This window comes from Cricetulus griseus, assembly GCF_003668045.3.
Source record: "Cricetulus griseus strain 17A/GY chromosome 1 unlocalized genomic scaffold, alternate assembly CriGri-PICRH-1.0 chr1_0, whole genome shotgun sequence".
Lineage (NCBI taxonomy): Eukaryota > Metazoa > Chordata > Mammalia > Rodentia > Cricetidae > Cricetulus > Cricetulus griseus.
In genome coordinates this window covers 129,621,248-129,645,164 of record NW_023276806.1, presented here as the reverse complement: position 1 = coordinate 129,645,164, position 23,917 = coordinate 129,621,248, and the positions used below count along the sequence as shown (strand labels likewise).

Here is a 23,917-nt window from a genome sequence, read left to right as displayed (position 1 = left end):
ATGCCTATAGTAAGACAGACAACCCTAACCCTATCATATACACCACTCTCCACTTCTCCCAAATAAAACACAACTTTTCTAACTAGCCATTTAAGACTTTGGAATAGTCCACTTGACTGGAAGGGGAAGAATGTCTGTAAATTCTACTATAACTCGACATTGATTCTTATTATAATTCCGTAGAAAACTCATAGAGTTTTGGCTTTAAATTTTTTAGTGCAGACGCCCTACTCAGATAAAACAATCCTTCTTGTTTTCCCGTCTTATTTAATCACCAATTATCGCTCTCCCCTCGTTCGGAGTCAAATGGATCTGCTTGCCCCGCCCCACCCCGGATCGCCCCGCCCACGTTCCGCCCCCGCGCAGGCGCAGACTGGCCGCTCCCGGCCGAGTGGCGGGAAAGGCTGCGGCCCCGCACCTCAGGGCCGCTGTCTCTCCGAGGCTCCGGGGGACGCGCGGAGAGCGGGTGAGTGTGTTGAGAGGACCGAGGTCCGACTCGGGCAGCTCCGGGGCTGCCGGGCGGTGTGCGAGCACGTCGCCGAGGCTGCGGTCCCGCCGCGCGGTTTAAAGGCGGGGGCGGGGCTCCCGACGTGCACGCCCGTTCTGACTGACGCTGCTCCCTGGCGGGCTCGCCGCGGACCAGCCTCTGTGCAAGCCTCGAACCGCGCCGGGGTAGGGATGGGATTGTGAGGCCAGGAGTTCCTAAAGCAGAGCGAGCAGGACGTCACTTTGCAGCTCGCCATCCAGTCCTGACCCGGAGACACATCGGCTTGGGAGTCGTCAGGAGTTGGAATTCTCAGACTTTGGGGCTTTATAGACGGGCGGGGTTTAACCCTCTTGCCCCCCCGATTTGCTGAAACCTAAGGAGGATACGACCTCTGTCGGGGAAGTCAGCTAGAGTAAGAGCCATGAGTTAAGCTTCTTTCCGGGAGTGTCATTTCTTTGATGCTGTCACTGGAGTTTTCTTTTTGGGGAGGAGGGGGGAACGCCCGACTTTTTACATTTACTTTGAAACCCCATTGTGCTCGCTGATGGTTAAGATTATTCAGGTCGGTGTTGTGCATCCCTGACATTTTTCTCATCCCATTTGACTCTCAGCCTCAGGGAAAGGATGCGCCCTCTGCTTCGCATGATCTGAATGAACTCCCTTTGCTGGGAAGTTCTTGTCACTTCTTTGCCAGGTGAACTTGTCTTTGAGGACTAAGTGTGGTTGCCCTAAAATCCAGTAATTCAATTTATCCAACCCTCCAAGCTGATCACGCCCCCTTATTTAAAAAAAAAAAAAAAAAGACAGGGTTCAGCCATTTGTGCTTGTTGCAAGCCTGAAGACTTGAGTGGACTTGAGGGCAATCCTAGTAACCCACATGATAGAAGGGGAGAGCCAACTCCTTCAAATTGACGTCTAAACAGGAACGCACACACAGAGATGAAACAAATACGTAAAATAAGAGGACAGTCTGGGCAGATGGTGGTGGTGCATACCTTTAATCCCAACAGTGGCAGGCCAATCTGTGAATTCGAGGCCAGCCTGGTCTACAAAGCTACACAAAGAAATCTTGTCTCAAAAAAACAAATAAATAAATAAATAAAACATAAATTAATAAAAAAAAATAAAAGGACTGACCTGGAATTCTCTTTGTAGACCAGGCTAGCCTCAGACTCACAGAGATCTGTCAGCCTCTGCCTCTCAAGTGCTGGTCAATCTCTTTGTGTTCCTGAAGTATATTGTACCTTTGTTTATTATCAGTGACACTAAACAGTGTACTGAGCTCCTAATAATATAGAGTGCATGGCACGGAGTGCCAAGTGCTCAGAGATAAGAGTAGAGTCCCTTGTCTTGAGGACTCATGGAAAAACACATGTAGATTACAGTGCAGTTACAGGGACAAGGTGACAGGGAGTCCTCCCTAACTCCTCACTGTGCTCAATGCCATATGTCCTGATGACTCCAAATTTCCATCCTTAGCGTCCCCCCCCCCTCACCTATTGTCAAGACTTGTCTACTTCAGTTTAGGAAACAGTTTATTCATCACATATATTATTGCTGGGATCAAGGAGTTGACATTTTAGTGTGGTTGTCAGCTGAATTGAATTAGAAACACTTGAGAAACATTTTCTTTTCTTTTTCATCATTCCATGGTGAAAATTGAACCAAAGGCTTGTGCACCAAGCCCAAAGGCTTGTGCACCAAGCCCAGACACTAAGTCCCCTTCCTGCCTCATTTAAAGGGAGAGACTCCTGAGTTGCCCAAGCTGGTCTCTCCTGAGATCCACCTGCCCTAGGCTCCCAAGTGCTGGGAGTACAGATGCCCCACTACACCCAGTGTAAACAGTGTTAGAAGCGGAACCCAGGGCTTCCTGCATCCTTGGCAAGCCAGCTGGACCCCATACCCTGAGCATCCCCTAGGAGCATTTTCAGAACACTTTTTGTCCAAGCTCCACTCCCTGGAAGTCAGTAGCCATGCTCTGAAAAATCTACAATGATTAGAAACAGTTGGTGGTAGTGCACGACTTTAACCCAAGCACTCAGGAGGCAGAGGCAGGCAGATCCCTGAGGGTTTGAGACCAGCGTGGTCTACAGAGCTAGTTCCAAGACAGGCTCCAAAGCCACAGAGAAACCCTGTCTCAAAAACAAATAAAGGGGGGCAGGTGGCTGGAGGGACTAGAGAGATGGCTGAGTGGTTAAGAACACTGGCTTGCTCTTCCAGAGGACCTGGGTTCAATTCTCAGCACCCATGGTGGCTCGTAACTGTAACTCCAGTGCCAAGGGATATGACACCTTCACACCAATGCATGTAAAATAAAGTTAAATAAATTATTTTAAAAAAGAAGCAGTTCTTGTCCTCTCAGACTCTGAGGCTGATGAAGGGAGTCAGCCATATTGAACGATCTGCTTTATTTTGTACATAAAATGTAAATGGCACCGGAGGAGGCGATGGCTTTACAACTAACCTACATACCTAGCACAAGCTTGATTTCTTTCTCTTTCTTTTTTCAAAGATTTTATTTATTTACTTATTTATTTTTATCTTTAATTTATGCATTGGTGTTTTGCCTGCATATGTATCTGTGTAAGGGTGTCAGATCTTTTTTTGTTTGTTTATTTTGTTTTTGGTTTTTTTTTTTAGATTTATTATTATGTATACACTGTTCTGCCTGCATGCCAGAATAGGGCACCAGATCTCATTACAGATGGTTCCATGTGGTTGCTGGGAATTGAACTCAGGACCTCTGGAAGAACAGACAGTGCTCTAAACCGCTGAGCCATCTCTCCAGCCCAGCACAAACTTTCTTGAAGAGAGATCTGAGCAGACCTCTTTGTGGCTGCCACAGCACCCTTTCTTTTTCAGAGGCACAAACGGAGACTTATTTGGTAAAGATGAATAGGTCTGCAGCATGCAGGGTAGCTCCATTTCTGACACCATCTCCTGACCTCACACTGTTTTATTATCTCCTGTGCAAAAGCTACTGGATTTAATGCATTCAAAATATATAAGATGTTGATTAGTGGAGGAAGAAAGAGTTGTCCTAGGTAATCCTATGTAGGACAGAAGGTAGGTGTTCTGTCTTGGACTAAGAATTACATGCCTGTTCTGCAGGTGGTCAGGGAAAGAATCATTTGAGGGGTGGTGTGTGAACTGGATCTTGAAGGTCACATGGGCTTGGAACTTGGGGAAATAACCAGAAGAAGAGGAGGCCTCCAAGATGGAGGGATACCCTATGAGAGCAGTTTTGTGTGTTGGAACATGCGTGTTTATGTTCCTTGGTGAGGGTCTTAACAGCCAGGGAAAGAAATCCAGCCACGGATCTGAGCCACATGGGTTGGCTCCTGCCTCCTAAAGGAAAGAAGAAAAAGGAGAGTGAATTCTAATTTTTCTGTCCCTGCTGCCCACCCTTTTTTCTTAAATTTATGACAACTCTGAGGAGTCAGTTCTTACCTTCCAGTTAGAGGCGGGGTCTCTCTTGTTTGCACTGCTTATTCCAGGCATAACTGGACCTATGGACGGACAGACAGACAGCCACTACTTCATCTTGCCGTCTGAATTAAGGTCTTTGAGCTTATGTGGAAATTTTTTACCTGCTGAGTCATTTGGCTAGCCTCTTCTTTGTTGGCTGTCAGAACATTTGGTAGAGGAGAAAGAGAAGAAATGATTCAGGCAGATAAGGGAAGGCAGAGTTTATGTAAGAGCCAGGGCGGCCACCTCCCATCCCTCACAGTCGTTTTGAACAACTGAGAGGTAGCGTAAAGGAAAAAGGTCAGAGACCACGGGTCAGGAACCACACAGCCTTATGGCCCACACTGGAACTGGGGTAAAGCTTCCAATAGGAATTTCAGCCCTTCGTGATGACACATGATTAAAACAGCCCCAGAACCAGGTAGCACAGAGGCAGGAGGATCTCTGTGAGTTTGAGGCCACCCTGGTCTACAGAGTGAGTTCTAGCACAGTCAGGAATACATAGAGTGACTCTTGTCCCAAAACAAAATAATAAACCCATAAATAAATAGATTTTCTGTGTTTCCTATTTTTGTTTTTATTGTGGTGCAGCACTAGACGTTGACCATGCTGTGCCCTTCAAGTGAGGCAGCTCTCTGTCTTTTCTTGGCCAGCTTCTTAAGTCAGCCCTGGGGAAGGCCTTTTGGTCTGTGTGTGTGTGTGTGTGTGTGTGTGTGTGTGTGTGTGTGTATGTATGTGTTATCTCTCTCTCTCCCTCTCTCTCTCTCTCACACACACACACACACACACACACACACACACACCTGGTGGTCCCCTGGAAAAGCTGGATATGTCTTTGGGGAGAATCGGAACTGTATGTACAGAAGCTGCTTCACCAGAGACCAAGTCCCTGAGGACAGGCAGCAAAGAAAAGGCTCCTTCCAGCTCTCCTGGTCATTCAGTGAGTGTTTTGCTGGCTCCTTATTCTACTGCTGGGCTTTGCAGCTCAGAAGTAGGTTAGTTAGTTGCAGGGAGGGGGAGGGTAGGATAGCAGTCATCGTGAAGAAGTAGGCCAGTTACATAAGTACCTAAGAGCAGGGAGATAGCATCGACAATTACTTTTGGAGATTTGTTGTCTACCGTAGGGGTAGAGTGATGGAGTCAGGGTGTTGAGCTAGGACCACAGCCGGGAAAGAAGGTCATTTTAGATGATGCTTCCAACAGCAGAATGAGGCACAGCCGAGGTACCTAGGGGACAAGGTTGATGAGTAGTCCTGATCTTCCAGAGGAGTGGGTAAAGAATGCAGGGTGTTTGTGTGCATCTAGGGTTTAGTCAGTCAGGATTCTGGGTCTGTGCCTAATGATTACCTGGTGATGGTGCAGGGACCTGAACAAATGGGGTCACTTTCAGAAGGATAGTGCTGCTCCTGGGGCAGTGGCAGGGTCCTGCCAGAGCTGCTGACTTCTGCTGGGCTGTATGAGTGACTTTGGAAGGACAGACAGACAGATCTCAGTGCCTCAGAAGCCCAGGAGATACAATGAGGTGTCAGTCAGTCTTTATTGGGGCTGGGGAGACAGCTCAGCTGACAACAATGTTGTACAAGCACAATGACCTGAATTCACACCTCAGCACCACGTTGGAAAAAAAAAAAAACAGGCTTGGTGCTTTGTGGTTGCAATTCCAAGCTGAGGAGGCAGAAACAGGAGGATCACTAGGGCTCACTGGGCAGCCACCCTTGCCTGACGAGCAAGTCCCCAGTCCTAGTGAGAGGCCTTGTCTCATAATGATGAGATGGAAGCTCCTGAGGAAAGATATCTGAGGTTGACTGCTGAGCTCCACACATGAGCACAGACAAACACATACATATAACTGTGGATCCCACCAGCTACATACACAAATCTTTTATATAATCACTGTGTGGTTAGGAGTGAAATTGCTTTTTTTTCCTTTGGGGGACGCGTGGAGGTCAGAGGTCAACTTGCATCAGTCTTCTTCTCTGGGTTCTGTGGGTAGTACTGAGGTTCTCAGCCTTAGTGGCAAGCTCCTTTACGTACTGAGCCATCTTGCCAGCCCAAAGCTAGGACTCTTCACTCCTGTGGTACATCTGGACTAGGGCCATATGAGGAAGCGCTGTAGAATTCTGAAACACGGTCCTCTGGTTTCAGGATCTGGCTGTAGTATGGGTCTTAATTCATACACTGAAGTTTCTTTAGGTTTTAGTACGAAGAAGCCTTGCCTGCCATGCGCAGGGCCTCCCTCAGTTTGATTCCCAGCACCACAATTGATTAGTTAAAAATTTGTTTTCCCACCAAGCGGCGGTGGCGGCGGCAGCGCAGGCGGCAGTGGTGGCGACGGCAGGGGTGGCGGTGGCGGTGGTGGTGGTGGTGGTGGTGGTGGTGCACACCTTTAATCTCAGCATTTGGGAGGCAGAGGCAGGTGGATCTCGGTGAGTCAGCCTGGTCTACAAAGAGAGTTCCAGGACAGCCAGGGCTGTTACATTAGAGAACCTTGTCTCAGAAAACCAGGAAGAAGGGGCAAAAAAAAAAAGATTAAAAAAATTCTTTTCCCTAGTCCTGGGAGCATCACTTTTCTTTCTTACAAAAGTAAAGCAATTGAGGGTCTAGCCCAGCATCTTCTTGATTGTTAAGTCCTAGCTTGTTCTTTCTCCTTACCACACGGGGCCCCGCATCCCTCTTCCTTGTTACTACAGGCCTCACCGTTTTCATCTGCTGTCTCCACTGCCCGTCCTCCTGGTGGTTGGGCCTCTGGTATGTGCACTTGTGCACAATGAACTGTGAACTTCTAGCCACGTGTAGTGCCCTTGGGTACTTGGAAGGGGACACTTACCACAAGGAGCCAGATTGCTTAGGTGAGTGATCTTTTGAGGAACCAGGTGAAAAACTCCCTTGCACTGAGGGCTGGTGAATTCCTCAGGTTACCGGTATGAAGAGTGAATGGGCCTGGGCAGCTTCTTCTGGGTCACAAGCATGTGTTTCACTCTGTCTCTAAAGAGAGCGTGAAGGACCTGATCCGCTACTTGCGGCATGAGGACGAGACGAGAGACGTGCGGCAGCAGTTGGGAGCTGCACAGATCCTGCAGAGTGACCTCCTGCCCATCCTCACCCAGCACCGCCAGGACAAGCCTCTCTTCGATGCTGTTATCAGGTTTGTTCCTCAGCCTTCTGCCACCTGCCGTGTGTGGCCTGTGCTGGAAAGGAAGCCTAAAGCCTAACTACTTCTTCCTTCACTGTCTCCCCAGGCTGATGGTGAATCTGACCCAACCAGCCTTACTCTGTTTTGGCGGCGTGCCTAAGGACCCTGGTGTGCGGCACCATTTCCTGCAGGTTCTAACTCACCTGCAGGCCTACAAAGAGGTGAGAAGACTTTCTCCAGAGGCGCTAGGTCCACGTTTGGAGAGGGAGGAAGGAGAAGGCAGGCACTACCTACCAGCTGTTCCCTGTTCCACAGGCATTTGCCAGTGAGAAGACTTTTGGAGTCCTCAGTGAAACCTTGTATGAGCTGCTGCAGCTGGTAAGTGAGTCTCCACCCTACACATCCCACAAGGCTGTGAGACCCTCAGCTCCCCTAGGCAGACGAAGGCGCTGTGCCTGGAAAGGTCCTCAGCCCTCAGCAATACGGTAGTCGACTCTAGAGTTCCCAGTCACCTTAGGATGGCTTGACCACCACCCCCTTCTTCCTTTGCTTCCTTACTCTCATTTTTTCTTTTTTTAAAATTTATTTTATTTTATATGTATGTGTGCTCTGCTTACGTATATGTATGTGCGCCGTGTGTGTCAGGTGCCCTCAGAGGTCAGAAGGGGCATTGAAGCCCCTGGAACTGTAGCTGTGGATGGTTGTGAGCTGTCATGTGGGTGCTAGGAACTGAATACAGGTCCTCTGCAAGAGTAACAAGTGCTCTTAACTGCTGGGCTCTATCTCCAGTCGTCCCCCAGCTCCTTTTTTTTTTTCGATTGGGTCTCATGTAGCCCGGGCTGGCTTCACACTCAAGCTCACTACTTAACTGTGTAGCTGAAGATGAGTTTGAACTCATGACTCTTCCTCCTGAGTGCCGGGACTTTAGCCATGCACTACCATACTCTGCCCCCTGCCCTGTAGTCCCTGGGATTGAATCCTGGCGCGGATGTATGCTACACAAGAACTCTACCACTGAAATATATCTCTGGCTCTCTTTTATTTTTTCGAGACAGGTTTTCTCTGTGTAGCTTTGGAGCCTGTCCTGGTACTCGCTCTGGAGACCAGGCTGGCCTCCAACTCACAGTGATCCGTCTGCCTCTGCCTCCTGAGTGCTGGGATTAAAGGCATGTGCCACCAACGCCCGGCTATTTTTTGTTTTTTTTGAGGCAAGATCTCACTATATTGCCCAGGGTATCCTTGAACTCACTCTGTAATCTGGGTAGGCTTTGAACTTGCAGTCATTCTGCCTCAGTCTCCTGAGAAGCTGGGGTTACATGCCTGTGCCACCAGACTTGGCTCACTCGTTTCTTATTTTATTATTATTATATTTATTATTATTTTGGGGATGGGGCTCAAGACAGGGTTTCTCTGTGGCTTTGGAGGCTGTCCTGGAACTAGCTCTTGTAGATCAGGCTGGTCTCGAACTCACAGAGATCTGCCTGCCTCTGCCTTCTGAGTGCTGGGATTAAAGACATGTGCCACCTTAGAAATTTATCTAAGTGTGTGTGTGTGTGCCTGTGCGTGTGCATGTGCATGTGTGTGTGTGTACCTGTCTGTCTGTGTGTATCAGTTTTTTCTCCTTTTGTCCAGGGCTGGGAGGACAGGCAGGAAGAAGATAACTTGCTGATTGAACGGATCTTGCTGCTGGTCAGAAATATTCTGCATGTCCCAGCTGACCTTGAGCAGGAGAAGGTGAGGGTCTTGTGGCATCTGGATTCTTGTGCTGGTTTGGGTGAACTCCCTGCTTTCAGATTTTTCTGTCTTCCAACAAGTCTAGGGAAGAGCCTTATCCAAGGAGTGTGTTGGGGACTTTGGGGGGTGGCCGTGTGGCTGAGTGTGTCCTTCCTCCCTCTTCACTGCCTGCCCAGAGGATTGACGATGATGCCAGCATCCATGACCGGCTGCTTTGGGCAATTCATCTCAGCGGCATGGACGACTTGCTCCTCTTTCTGTCCAGCTCATCTGCTGAGCAGCAGTGGAGTCTCCATGTGTTGGAAATTGTTTCCCTTATGTTCCGAGACCAGGTGAGGCCCTGCATACTCTCCCGGCCCCTCCATCCGTGTGCTTTTTTCCACATGGCCAGTTGTTCTGGTAGTAATGGGGAGTCACCTGAGGAGGCAGGTGATGGGTGCCGTGGCTGTGTCTTCTGTACGAGCCCATTAGCAGTTCTGTATGTTTGTGGTTTTCGTTCCTAGTAGGAGTGAACTAAGGCTTAGACATGAGGGTTAAGAACCCTGGTTCTGATTCTTCCTCCTTGTTCCTAATCCAGAACCCTGAACAGCTAGCAGGAGTAGGGCAGGGACGCTTGGCTCAGGAGCGAAGCACAGACATGGCAGAGCTGGAGGTGCTACGCCAGCGGGAGATGGCGGAGAAGAGAACTCGCGCCCTCCAAAGAGGCAACAGGTGGGTGGCAGAGCACTCTGCTGCGTTCCCGAGTCACAGCAGCAAACACCAGCACGGACAGTTCGAGGTTGGGAAATATATATATTTTTTTGGGGGGAGGGCTTCGAGACAGGGTTTCTCTGTGTAGCTTTGGAGCCTATCCTGGCACTCGCTCTGTAGACCAGGCTGGCCTCGAACTCACAGAGATCCGCCTGCCTCTGCCTCCTGAGTGCTGGGATTAAAGGCATGCGCCACCAATGCCCAGCCAGGGAAATATTTTAAAACTAACTCACAGAGCTGCTGACAGAGCAGAGTTGCCTAACATTTCAAGAGAATGGAGGAGTCATTTTGGAACCTTTTTTTTTTTTTTTCCTTGAAGGCACTCTCGATTTGGGGGCTCCTACATTGTCCAGGGGTTGAAGTCCATTGGGGAGAGGGATGTCATTTTTCACAAAGGCCTTCACAATGTGAGTATGCATCTGTACAAGGCGGAAACACTCGAGTTGCAGGGCCTGAGAGGGGCTCTGTTCTTAGGCTTAGAAAGTTGGGGACAGCAGAAGTAGATCCTCTGGTGTTGTGTTGTGTCCACGGATGCCAACACCAGTACCAGAGGCAGAGATACTTGTAGGCATTCCTTCTATGAAAACTTGAGGACAGTGGCTGTAAAAAACCGTAAGGGGCAGGGTAATCAGGACTTAACTCTGATGCCTCTACCCCTGCCCTCAGCTCCGAAACTACAGTTCAGATCTGGGGAAGCAGCCCCGGAGGGTGCCGAAGCGTCGCCAGGCTGCCCAGGAGCTGTCTGTTCACCGCCGCTCCGCCCTCAACGTGAGGCTCTTCCTCAGGGACTTCTGCTCCGAGTTCCTGGAGAACTGTTACAACCCACTCATGGGTGCAGTCAAGGTGAGAGTCCGGGAAAGAGGTCTAGGGATAGAGCAGAGAGGTGACATGGCCAGTGGTTGGCAAGGAGGACACCCTGCCGGGGGTCCAAGGAAGGCTGGACTTGTGAGGACATAGAGGGAGTGGGGGCCCTGACAGAACAAAGATTCTAAGGAATGGATTATTATTAGCATGACTAAAAATACACACACAAAAAAACAGTTCTTGGTGGGGCTGGATAGTTTATCGGCTAAGAGCACTTGCTGCTCCTGCAGAGAGTTTGATCCCAGATCAATCAGGTTGCTTGATGCTGCCTGGAGCTACAGCTTCAGAAGGTCTGTTGTCCTCTTATGGCTTCTGGGGACATCGACACCCATGTGTACACACCCATACAGAGACATGTTAAATAAAAAGTAAGATGAATCTTTTAAAAGGAGGCTCTGGAGCAATATCCACACAGGAAAGGGAGGAGAGTATGAACAGACCTGAGAACAAGAGGAAACTGAAAATTATGGATTCTAGGAAATCTTATATTGGTGTCCAGGGTCCAACCCCTCGTCTGAGGCTAGAGCATCTGGAAGGGAGTTAAAAGCCCTGAGGTCACAGTGGTCTCTTTGTCAGGACCACCTGCTTCGGGAGAGAGCCCAACAGCACGATGAGACGTACTACATGTGGGCTTTGGCTTTCTTTATGGCCTTCAACCGAGCTGCCTCCTTCCGCCCTGGCTTTGTCTCTGAGACCCTGAGTGTCCGTACCTTCCACTTCGTGGAGCAGAACCTCACCAACTACTATGAGATGATGCTGACTGACCGCAAGGAGGCCGCCTCCTGGGCACGCCGGTCAGTGGGAAGGCCCCTGGGGTCACAGCGGGTACCTTCTGACCACCAGAATCATGGATATTCAGTTTTCCTACTTCAAGGTTGAGATGGTCAGGCTAGTGCAAGGGCTGGTGGACCCTTCTCATTTTAGAGACACTCGTGGGGAGGAATTGACACCTACATTACCAAAGCCTTTAGGTGCCCTCTATTTTGCCTGTTGTCCTCGTTTTACCTGTTGCCCTCGTTTTACCTGTTGCCCTCCACTCTGTCAGGATGCACCTAGCTCTAAAAGCCTACCAGGAGCTGCTGGCCACAGTAAATGAGATGGACATTTGCCCAGATGAAGCTGTGAGAGAGAGCAGTCGCATCATCAAAAGTGAGGCCCTGGCCTGGTCTCTGACCCTGTCCTTCCCATTTCTTGTCTAGAATCTTACTCCTCCAAGTCCCAACTTCATCTCTCCTCTTCCAAGCCCTTTCACTCCTTTCTCATTTTCACTCCTAGACAACATTTTCTATATGATGGAGTACCGAGAACTCTTCCTGGCACTCTTTCGAAAGTTCGATGAGAGATACCACCCACGTTCATTCCTTCGTGACCTGGTGGAAACCACCCACCTCTTCCTCAAGATGTTGGAGCGGTTTTGTCGGAGCCGTGGGAACCTGATGGTGCAGGTACTGGGCAGCTCCAGGGTGTGGGGAGAGCTGTGGGGAGGGTGAAGGGTAGAGGGCTCCTCAAGGTTTCTATAGCTGACAGTGACCTGCTAGAACTATTCTGAACTAAAGGCCAGAGACTGGTGAGTGGCAGCAGAGGAAACTCTGTTGAGTTGCCTATCAGGTTTGTCTTTACTCTGTCTCAAAGGGGAAGGCAGAAGGTGTTGTGAAAAACACACCAGCCTCTGCCATGCATTCATACATACAGATTCACTTACACTATAGACACACACGAAAGTAAATAGGTCAGGCTAGTCCCCTATTAATTATAATTAGGGTGCACTCAAACAGCCCATGTCAGTCTCCAGGTTCCTAAATTGACATTGTGTCCAAAATTGGGTAGTAGATGAAAAGACAAAGACAAAAAGTCAAGGAAAGAACTCCAACAAATTTCTTTTTTTCCCTTTAAATTAGAAACAATCTTGTTTTACTTGTCAATCCCAGTTCCCTCTCCCTCCCTCCCCACCCCACCCCCCACCGACCTGCTATCCCATCCCCTTTCTGCTCCCCAAGGAGGGCAAGTCCTTTCATGAGGGATCTTCAAAGTCTGTCACATCATTTGGGCAGGGCCTAGGCCCTCTCCCGTGTGTCTAGGCTGAGAGAGTATCCCTCTATATGGAATGGGCTCCCAAAGTCCATTCATGTACTAGGGATAAATACTGATCCACTACCAGCGGCCCTATAGACTTCTCAGACCTCAAAATGACACCCATATTGGGAGGGTCTGGATCAGTCCTATACTGGTTTCCCAACTATCAGTCTGGGGTCCATGAGTTCCCCCTTGCTCAGATCACTGTTTCTTTGGGTTTCTCCAGCCTGGTCTTGACCCCTTTGCTCATCACTCCTCCCTTCCAACAAATTTCTATCTTAGAGACACAGAGATTTGGCTTTGTAAAAACATGTTTGTTTGTTTGTTTTTGGTTTTTCAAGACAGGGTTTCTCTGTGTAGCTTTGGAGCCTATCCTGGCACTCACTCTGGAGACCAGGCTGGCCTCGAACTCAGAGAGATCTGCCTGTCTCTGCCTCTTGGGTACTGGGATTAAAGGTGTGCGCCACCAACTCCTGACCCTCATGTTTTTTTTTCTTTAACTTTTTGTATGGGACTGGCAAGATTGCTCAGCAGGTAAAGGCACTTACTGGTAAGCCTGGTGCCCTGAGGGAACAAATTTCCCCAAGGTATCCTCTGGCTTCCTCTCTCTCTCCTTCTCTCTCTCTCCCTCTCCCTCTCTCCCTCCCACCCTCCCACCCTCCCTCCTTCTCTCTCTCTCTCTCTCTGTCTCCCTCTCTGTCTCTCTCTCTCACACACACACACATACACACACGTCAGAACTAGGGCTGGAGAAATGGCTTCAATGGTTAAGAGCGTTGGCTGCTCTTCCAGAGAACCTAGGTTCAATTCCCAGCACACACACATGGCAGCTCACAACTGTCAGTAACTCCAGTTCCAGGGCTTTTGATACCATCACACAGACATACATGCTGATAAAACACCAATGAACATAAAATAAAATCATAAAATATGTCAGAACTGAGCTAGAGATGTGGTTCAGCGATTAAGAGTACGTGCAGTCATTGCAGAAGACCCTGGCTTGGTCCTCAGCACTCACACGGCAGCTCACAACCATTTGCACTTCAGTTCCAGGGGACCTAGCACCTACAGGGGCTGCAGTCACATATGTGGTGTGTAAATGTATGTATGTGTGTGTATATATATATATATATATATATGTATGATAACAAAACATTCATTCACATAAACATTAAAGAAATTAAGGCTGGCCAGGTGGTGTTGGTGTACACCGTTAGTCCCAGCACTGGGGGAGGGTGTGGCGCAGAGGCAGATGGATCTCCGTGAGTTCGAGTCCAGCGTGGTCTACAGAGCGAGTTCCAGGACAGCCTTCAAAGCTACAGAGAAACCCTGTCTTAGAAAACAAAACAGAGAGAAAGGGAGGGAGGTGGGGAAAGAGAGATATTAAGGCTGGAAAGGTGCTTACAGAGGACCCAGGTTCAGTTCCAGGACACATGGAAACTCACAACTGTCTATGACTCTAGTTCCTGGCATCACTAATTACCTCTTCTGGCCTCTGCAGGTACTGCAGACATGGTTGGTGCACATACCTGAATACACACCTGCACATACATGCCTGCCATGTATGTATGTTATCTGCATGTGTATGCCTGCACACCAGAAGAGGGCACCAGATCTCATTACAGATGGTTGTGAGCCCCCATGTGGTTGCTTGGAATTGAACTCAGGTCCTCTGGAAGAGCAGTCAGTGCTCTGAACCTCTGAGCCATCTCTCCAGTCTTGGTTTTGTTTTTAATTTAAAAAGACATTGCCACCTTTGGCAAACTCTTACTCCAAGAAATAGGCATTTTATACTTATCCTCATCCTAGCTTCTCCGCACTGTAATGGCATTGTCTCTTGACTTGCCTGTTTCTCCTGGAGGACAAGGAAATAGTGTCCTGTGTCCTCTGCCTGCATTCCACGTCATTAACACTGAAGGACAGAGACTTCTGTGGCTCTTCTGCAATCACCATACAGTTCTTTCCCCTTAGAACAAAAGAAAAAAGAGAAAGAAGAAGAAGAAGAAGGTTCAGGACCAAAGTGTTGCTTCTGATCATGTCTCACACAGCCCTGGTGAGCTGGAGGCCCTGTGGCCAGCCCTGGAAGAACAGCTGCTGCGGTGTGCCCAGGTAGGTAGTTACAGAAGCCCTATCCTTTGTGAGGACAGTACTCTTGTAGGCAGTCTGGCTTTCCTCCCCCTCTGCTCCCATGGCTGTGTCTGTCTGTAGGATCCTGAGCTCAGTACAGACTCCATCATTCCCTTTGATGCGGCCTCAGAGGTACCAGTGGAAGAGCAGAGGGTAGAAGCCATGGTGAGGATTCAAGACTGCCTTCTGGATGGCCAGGCCCCACAAGCCCTGGCCCTCCTGCGGTCTGCCCGGTAAGAATCCCGTGTACCCACTCTCCTGGGCTTTGAAGGAATGGGAGGTCTTCACTGGGGTCTGGCGTTCTCGGGTCTCAGGAGAGAAGTGTCTCAACAGAGACTGTGGATCTTGGTTCTCGACACTGTCTTTGTAGGCCTTGATTGGGTAGTTGGAGCTTTTTCTTTTTAGAAGTGTCAGTAAACACAGTTCACAGAGGAAGAAAATAAATACAATTCTACCAGCCAAGGTTAACCCTGGGTAACACATTGATGAGTGACCTTTCAGTGTCTCTTCTGTAGAGATGCTGTGTGTAAACCTACAGGCATGGAATACCTGCATTCCTCGATTGAGTGTTATTTTTACTTCTCTCTATGTATGTATATTAGACTTATTTCATGTGTATGAACATTTTGCCTGAATGTACATATGTGCACCACAGTCTCTCCTCTTTGCCTGTGGAGGCCAGAAAAGGATTTGAGATCCTCTGGATCCGGGGTTACAGATGCTTGCGGGCTGCCATGTTGGTGCTGGGAATCGAACCCAGGTCTTCTGCAAGAGCAATATGCCTTGTGAGAAATAATCCCCTACCCTCTTTCATCACTGAGGTAGCAGTTTCCCTTCTCTCTTCAATTGACACAGGAACAAATTTCTCCTACCAGTCCTAATTGCAACTCCAACTTCCTGTGATTAAAGCCTTTTCTGTCTGTCTCCAGGGAGGTGTGGCCTGAAGGAAACGTGTTTGGCTCTCCAGTCACTTCTCCAGGGGAAGAAATGCAGTTGTTGAAACAAATCCTTGTTGCCCCGCTTCCAAGTGAGTCCATTCTTTCCTGGCTTTCCTCCCAGCTGTGCTCCACACCAGCATGGCAGAAACCCAGTAATTCTCGTTCTTTGTACAGGGCAGCAGGAGCCGATAGAAGGAGATGCAGAGGAGGAAGAGGAGGAGGAGGAAGAGGAGGAGGAGTTGCAGGTGGCGCAGGTGTCAGAGAAAGAGTTTAACTTTCTGGACTACTTGAAACGGTGAGGGCTGAGAGGATTGACTGGGTGGGCCCTGTGAGGCTGAGCAGCGGCGTGGCTGTCCAATGCTGAATAACTTCCTTCTATGTTTTGGTACAGCTTTGCATGCTCATCCATTGTGCGAGCCTACATGCTTCTGCTGCGGAGCTACCGGCAGAACAGCGCTCACACCAACCACTGTGTTGCCAAGATGCTGCACCGGCTGGCCCATGACCTGGGAATGGAAGCCCTGCTTTTCCAGCTGTCCTTGTTCTGCCTCTTTAATCGGCTGCTGAGTGACCCGGCTGCTGGAGCCTACAAAGTGAGAGACTGCTGAGGAGTGGTACACGGTGGGGTGTGGGGCGTGAGTGATTCTCAGGAGAAAAGAAGACTGAGGTGTTAAGGGCAGAGAGGTGAGGATACAGTGAAGGGGTCAGCAGAGAGGTTGAGGAAGCCGTATGGAGGACAAGAGAGGCAGTGAGAAGGTAGAGCCAGACTGGGAACAGGCAGAGAGACAGATGGGGCCAGATGTGCCCCATTGGACTGAGGTGCCATGGTAGCTTTTCTTCCGTACAGGAGCTGGTGACTTTTGCCAAATACATCCTTGGCAAGTTCTTCGCATTGGCTGCCGTCAACCAAAAAGCTTTTGTGGAGCTGCTGTTCTGGAAGAACACTGCTGTGGTTCGAGAGATGACTCAGGGATACGGCTCCCTCGACAGTGGGTAAGCTGAGGGCTGGGGGTGCAGGACGGTGGTGCAGTCTGCATCATTTGCTCTAATGTTTTCTTCTCCTTTCAGAAGGGAGGGCATTGGCCCCAAGGTCAAATGCTCTTCCTGAGCATTCCCAAGTCAGGAAGAAGGCTGGACCTAAGTCTCCTGCCACTTTAGTTTCTCTCTCTGTCACTGGTCTTCACAGAGGTGGAGAGGTGGCCACTGATGGCAGCAGGGTAGTTCCCAGAGAGTCCCTGTGTGCTGGGTCACCAGGGTGTGGTGATCCCTGTCTGACCCCAGCTCTTAGGAGACTCAGGCAGAAAGATGAGAGCTAAAGGTCCCCCTGGACTACACAGCAAATACAAGGCCATGCTGGGTCCTGTGAGAGCTGGTCTAAAACAAGAAAGGCTTCCTCTTGTCCTTTTGTCTTCTGTCTTCTCTCCTTCACACTGCTCTTTTTCCCATTTTGATCTTAGTTCTTGGAGTGTCGGGTTCTATTCTGTAGGTCCCCAATCAAAACCTCTGATTTTGGCAAGAGCAAAGGAAAAAAATGTTTTAGGCCTCTGCTCTTGGCTTCTTTGAGTTTGCCACCATCATCCTTTGTTCTGAACTGGTGACGGAGAGCTTCGGTCTTGTCTTTTTAAACCGATGGCCTCCATGCACCTGTTTTCTTTCACCGTTCAGGTCTTCCAGTCACAGAGCCACTGCGTGGAGCCCTGAGGAAGAGGCCCAGCTTCAGGAACTATACCTCGCCCATAAGGATGTGGAAGGTGTGAGGCTTTGAGGTCTCAAGCAGCTGTGAGGAGGGCAGCCTAGGATCTCAGACTCCTCCATACTGCCCCATTCCTTCTCCCACACAGGTCAGGATATAGTGGGAACCATCCTCGCACACTTGAAAACTGTTCCTCGAACACGCAGGCAGGTCATCCACCATCTGGTGCGGATGGGACTGGCCGACAGTGTCAAGGACTTCCAAAGGCAAGGCACTTGCTCTGGAGGGAACAGGGATGGGGGGTGTGTCTGTGTATGTGTGTGTGTCTGTGTGTCTGTAAGGAAACCCAGTTTGCTTGATGTGTGTGGAAACCCAGTTGGCTTGAGGCCTTCCCAGCACTGACACTTGCCTGAACAGGAAAGGGACCCAGATTGTCTTGTGGACAGAGGATCAGGAGCTGGAACTGCAGCGTCTCTTTGAGGAGTTCCAGGATTCTGATGGTGAGTAAAAGACAGCTGAGATAAGAGCCAGGCTGCAGCTTCCCCTCTGCCTCTCACTCCTGAGGAAACCCTGTGTTCACCTGCTACATTGTGTCGCTTGGAGTCAGCTGAGCTGGCCTTTCATTTCCATTACTCACTTCTTCCCAGTTGTTCTAGAGTGTCCAAATGTGCTCTGTCTCTCTGCATCTCTCCCTCCCGTCCTCCCTTCCCTCCCTCTCTCTCTGCAGATGTTCTTGGTCATATCATGAAGAATATCACAGCCAAACGTTCTCGGGCTCGAATAGTAGACAAACTGCTGGCCCTGGGGTTGGTGTCTGAGCGGCGGCAACTGTACAAGAAACGGAGAAAGAAAGTGGCACCCTCTTGCACGGTAACCATCTTATCCTGGCTCTTCTGGCCTGGTCCTTGCCCTGAAAAACACTTTTGGATTCTCCGTGCTGCAGGCTGTTCAGGCCAGGTCCCTTTAGTGGTAGAGATGGGGCCAAAACCCCACTAAGGTCACCCTGAGGCCTTTTTTTTTTTTTTTTTTCCTCTGTCTCCTATCAATTTTAGCCAAATGGAGGCATGTCCCTGAAGGATCCTTGGCAGGAAGATACGGAAGAGGAAGAAGAACACTTGCCAGAGGAAGAGGAAGAGGAAGAGGAAGACTTGGAAGCAGAACCAGTGCATAGTAGTTCATTTCTCTCTGCTGAAAACCTTGGTCAGAGCCTCCATCAGGAAGGTGAGGACTTTGCTTGGGAGAGATATTAGGGGTGGAGGGGTTTGGAAGGGAGCAGGGACCAAGTACAAGTTTCCCTTCACTCAGGCCTCTCTGCTCCCCTCCTGTGGCTCCAGAACTGCCTGGTTCGTGCGGCAGATGATCGGCAAGAGGGCGGTAAGTGCATTGGACCACCAGGGCTGCTTGGGCTGGTGTGGCCGAGGCCCTCCTTCCTTCACATCCTCACCATATGCTGTGGCACTGTTCCAGGCTGCTCCCAAGCCATCCCTCTGGTGCCTCTGACGGAAGAAAATGAGGACGCAATGGAGAACGAACAGTTCCAGAATCTTCTACGAAAGCTAGGGATCCGGCCGCCCACCCCAGGGCAGGCAAGTGTCCGAGGAGGACGGTGTCAGCAAGCTAGGGATCCGCTCCCCACCCCAGAGCAGGCAAATTGAGCTGGTGTAGTATCAGCGGGGATTTCTGGTCCTACCAAAACACACCTTGTTGTTGGCCTGATCCTCCCTGCTGCCTTATCTGTGCTCAACAGGATTCCTGCATCAGGCCTCTTGCTGTCTTTCTCTCCTCTCTAGGCTCCCTTCCCTAACTCTATGTCCTAGTCTCCATACTATCCCTTCTCTGTCTGGAGCACTTGATGGTTCTGTGTGTTCACAGCCTCCAGGTGGCATACCTGGCCGTGGCCATTCCATGCACACACACCCCTGCTTCCCACCACGGTCATCTCAAACTATTTTTCACTCTGCAAATTTCAGGCCTGTTCATGCATAGCCAATTCATCTTCCTTTTGGAAGCTCCAGCTACACATACAAAGAGGCACATACACACAGACATGTACCCCTTCCCCCATCTTCCTGTTAAACCTCAACCAGGGGCAGCTCAATGTCACTTCCTCAGAGAAGCCCATCCAACCCCTGAACCAAACATGATTACTCTGGTGCCATGTCCTACCGGTAGCGCTATAGCACATTGCTTTTCTCCTGGTGACTCTGAGTGTGGCTCCCACGTGTTCACCTTTATGTGACCAGGATCCTTCCCTACACTTACTGTTGACAGTTGTGCTTACTGGGAACCTGATGGAGGCCTGAGCTACACATAGGGTGTCTGTTGTGAATAAGAAGTCAAGTTTACAATTCCTGTGGATCATTCTCCTTATATTTATTCAACTTTATTTTTATTATTTTGTATTTCATTGTTCAATTTATGCAATGAATAATAGAAAAATAAATATAGTGACCAGAGAGGCAGTTACCTCACTTACTGTGCCCCTCTAGGAGACCTTCTGGCGAATCCCAGCCAAGTGGAGCTCCACCCAGCTCCGGAGAGTGGCCGCTGCTTTGAGTCAACAAGAAGAGGAGGAAGAAAGGGAAGAGGAGCCAGAGCTCCATCCAGGAGCTCCTGGAGAGCACCGTCCCGATGAGGAGCACCGAGCTAAGGCCCTGAGAGCCCTCTTGTCAGCCCGTAAGAGGAAAGCAGGCCAGATGTCTCCAGAAGGTAAAGTGGTACTGCTCACCCCCTGATGACTTTACAGGGGTTTGAGGGCTGGGAGGGTGTTTTAAGTTGATGAAGACCTAGTTCCTTAATTGTGTGTCTTACAGTCACTTCAGAGGAAGAGACCACTGGGGAGAAAGAATGGAAAAGAGTGTCTAAGAAGCGAGAACTGCTGGACAGTGATGAAGAAGAGGATGAGGGGAGAGGACAAGGTAGGGACCCTGATTGTGTCCTGCTTCTTCTGCTCTCTGTATTCGGTCTGAAGACATTGCTGTTTGCCTTATCCTTTTACATACTTAGACGTTTTCTCTTCCTGCCTCTCACCTGTCACTCCCGTAGCATCAGAGCTGGGAACTCCAGTAATCCACAAGAAGAAACGGTTTCAAATACAGGATGATGATGATGACTGAGAAGCCAGATGCCTCGTGCTGGAGACAGGTGCCAGTAGAAGGCACAGCAGCTACTATGCTTGCATTGAACGATCTTCCCTATACCGACGGCCCAGGAGTCTTACGCAGCAGTGTTGGATGGACTCCGCAGTCAGTCCTACCCCAGTTTCATCAGTGTGTACCTCGAGTCTCTGGAGCCGTCTCTTAGGAAACGAGGAGTAAATGAAACACACAGGGTAGCCTGCACTCCTCTCTGTGGCTGTCTGCAGGAGGCAAGTCTCAACCTCAGCAGGGAGCTTCCTAAGTACATGGGGGTTCACATCATCTTTGGGAGACACTGGAGTTCCCTCATCTTCTTTCCAGTGATTGATCCCTGGGCACAGATTGACCCTGTTCCTGCAGTTGAGGTACTGTTGGGATGCACTACTTTCAAGATGACAAACCTTGATTTGTGTTTCATACTCAACGTAAAATTAAAAGTTGCTGATCTTGCCAGGTGGTGGTGGTGCACGCCTTTAATCCCAGCACTTGGGAGGCAGAGGCAGGCGAATCTTTGTGAGTTCCAGGCCAGCCTGGGCTACAAAGCAAGTTCCAGGACAGGCTCCAAAGTTACACAGAAACCCTGTCTTGAAAAAACAAAAAAGTTGTTGATACTGATATGTCTTGTGGCTCAGGCTTCACCAGCCAGCCATCTATTGTGCCTTTGGAAGAACTTTAAGAGTTAGAGTTGAAATCATTTCAGATTACCACAAGGAGAGGGAAGGCGGGGGGGGGGGGGGGGGGTATGCCACCACACCGGGCTCAATAAATGTAATTTTAAAAAGAGAGGCTTCTCTTTTCTTCTGCTCTTCCCCAATAGACAAAAGCAGTGTCACTCCAAGAAGCTTGGTCTTGCTGGCCACAGGATGCTTGTGGCCTCTTGGTTCAGCTCATGAGGCTGGGATAAGATCTTGAATTTGAGGCCATGCTGGACAAATTAGTGAAACTACCTTAAAAAACAGCAGAAAGCAAAACCAACTGAAAGGGGTAAACTAAACCAAGAGGCTTGCTTCACTTCTAGGAATGAAAGGACCAGACCCTCACTCATCCAGTGCTTTAGCACCCATAACAGGCTACAGAAAAGACACGTAGGCCTGTAACACAAGGAAACTCCAGATACTTTGGCCTCCTGGAGTCTAGGGCCAAAACTGAACACAAAGAAACTCCAGACCCATCCTCACCCCACCCCCAGCCTCCTAGGTACTTGGTTCCTGGGAACTGTTTGGCCACAAAAGAAACTCCAGGGGAGACCAGAACCTCCCCTATAGTCTCCAGGATGCAGTTCTGAAAACTATTGGTATCTATGAACAACAGCCCACCTGCAAGTAACAAGACAAAGCCATAGAAACCAGAATGTTCCCTCTCAGCACTGACCAATGAGAATATCTGGTACACAGGTATCTCATGCCAAAATATGACCTTGAGAAATTCTCCTGATTGTTCCCAAATGTCAACCAACCAGAAACCTGTACCTACTGATGTAATCCTGTAACTTTTGTCTTTAAAACCTAGCAGTAGACAGAGAACTTCACCCCTTCTGGAGGTGCTGCATCAGCTAGCCAGCTGGGGTCCCTCTCCCCGTAGGATGGAACAATCAGTAAACCTGGTGCATTTGCATCGATGGTCTGTCTCCCTGGTCTCTTTGGGGATCTTTGTGACGAGGACACAACATCAACCAAACAAAAAACATTTGAGAATAAATCTTCAAAAAATTATTTCAGGGGCTGGAGAGATGGCTCAGAGGTTAAGAGCACTGGCTGCTCTTCCAGAGGACCTGAGTTCTGTTCCCAACAACCACATGGTGGCTCAACCCTCTGTAATGAGATCTGGTGGCTTCTATGCAGGCAGAAAATGGCATACATAATAAATCTTTAAAAAAGATTATTTCATATGTATGTGTTTGTAAGTGTATGACAGATTTGTGAGTGGGTACCTGAGAGGCCAAACGAGGGCTCTGGACCATTTGGAGCTGGAGTCATGAGTCATGGGCAGTGTGAACTACCGGATGTGGGTGCTAGAAACTTGTTTTGAAAGAAAATGGCCTCCAAAGGGAATGGCACTCTTAGGAGGAGTGGTCTTGGAGGAAGTGTGTCACTATGGAGGTGGGCTTTGAGGCTTTGTATTCTCAAGCCCCTCCCAATGAGACAGACCACTTCCTGTTGTCTGCCATCAAGATGTAGGAATTATAACTCCCTCTCCAGCACCATGTCCCACCATGATAATGGACTAAACCTCTGAAACTGTAAACCACCCCAATTTAATGTTTTCCTCCGAGGGCTGGAGAGATGGCTCAGGGTTAGTTAAGACCACTGGCTGCTGTTCCAGAGGACAAGGGTTCTATTCCTAGTACCCGCATGGCAGCTAACAACTGACTATAATTCCTAAGATCTGACACCCTCACACAGATATACATACAGGCAAAACACCAGTGTACATAAAATAAGAATAAATACATTTAAAAAAAATGTTTTCCTTTATAAGAGTTGCTATGGTCATGATGTCTCTTCATAGCAATAGAACGCTGACTAAGACAGAACTGAACTGGGGTCCTGCTACCCATGAAGCATCTCCAACCCTGAGAATGGATCTTAACGTGTGCACTGGAAGAAGCAGACGCTACCGAGTTTAAACCAGTTTGTCAGTATCAGGCAAAGGAGAGGACATAAGACGGCAAGAAAGTCCTGGGTGATGACTGAAGAATAAACGATCTGCGTGAACAAAGGGCATGTGCTTAGCCTTGGAAGCCAGCTTTCTGCCCCTGGCTTCCAGTGGAACCAAGTTGAAGGTAAGATTCAGAAAATGGCCATTAAGATCTAAGGGCTCTACCTGGCATGGTGGCCCATGCTTTTAATCCCAACAGGCAGGCAGATCTCTTAGAGGCCAGCTTGGTCTACAAAGCAATTCCAGGACGGTCAGAGCTACACAGAGAGACCCTGTCTTAAAACAAGAAAAAAGTGACGTTCCCAAGGACTTTGGTGCCTTCTGGCTCTGACCAGTCTTGACATGTCTTGGTCCTGAGCCTTTCTCACTTTCCAGCTAAGCACTTTTATTTTTTCCCCTTTCCTATTCCGGCTGCGCTCTGCTGGCTTTCACAGCTGCCCTCAAAACTCTGACCTTCAGGGGAGTTACGAAATCCATGACATAAGCATTATTGATTACAGTTGTTGACCACTGCTTTATGAAAGTTGGCCTCTCTTATCCCCTCTCGAAGTTGGGTGGAGGTCAGATTGAGAGTTCTCTCCCTCTCATCACATGGTTGGTTCCCCTGGCAACCGACTAGTACCAGCCATTTTAGGGTGCCTCACTCAGCAGATTATAAGGGTTTAAAAACATGTATTAGAAAATGGAGTGGAAGCCAAATACTTCCTTTATAATATACCAGTCTGTTTGTCACTCAGATAACAACACTAGTGTTTTCTTTAGTCTACTTTTTAGCTAGGGATAGTGGTTTACACCTGTAACCCTAGCATTTGAGAGATGGGCGGCAGGATGATCAGGAATTCAAGGCCAGCCTTG

At 49.1% G+C, this 23,917-nt stretch overlaps 1 protein-coding gene across 1 annotated transcript; it reads left to right on the top strand.

The window, feature by feature from the left end:
- Positions 1 to 355: 355 nt before the first annotated feature.
- On the top strand, positions 356 to 20,857 carry Timeless (timeless circadian regulator). The gene is made up of 29 exons (XM_027392709.2): positions 356 to 466; positions 6,646 to 6,804; positions 6,947 to 7,100; positions 7,195 to 7,309; positions 7,404 to 7,466; positions 8,721 to 8,822; positions 8,999 to 9,154; positions 9,400 to 9,533; positions 9,892 to 9,979; positions 10,239 to 10,415; positions 11,013 to 11,230; positions 11,482 to 11,585; positions 11,712 to 11,881; positions 14,481 to 14,618; positions 14,718 to 14,869; positions 15,566 to 15,663; positions 15,749 to 15,869; positions 15,966 to 16,167; positions 16,422 to 16,567; positions 17,240 to 17,325; positions 17,416 to 17,533; positions 17,685 to 17,767; positions 17,995 to 18,137; positions 18,320 to 18,488; positions 18,573 to 18,641; positions 18,735 to 18,853; positions 19,757 to 19,976; positions 20,081 to 20,185; positions 20,313 to 20,857. Exons 2-29 carry the CDS (start codon positions 6,723 to 6,725, stop codon positions 20,381 to 20,383), a joined length of 3,603 nt encoding a protein of 1,200 aa, XP_027248510.1. The 5' UTR covers positions 356 to 466; positions 6,646 to 6,722; the 3' UTR covers positions 20,384 to 20,857.
- Positions 20,858 to 23,917: the final 3,060 nt, after the last annotated feature.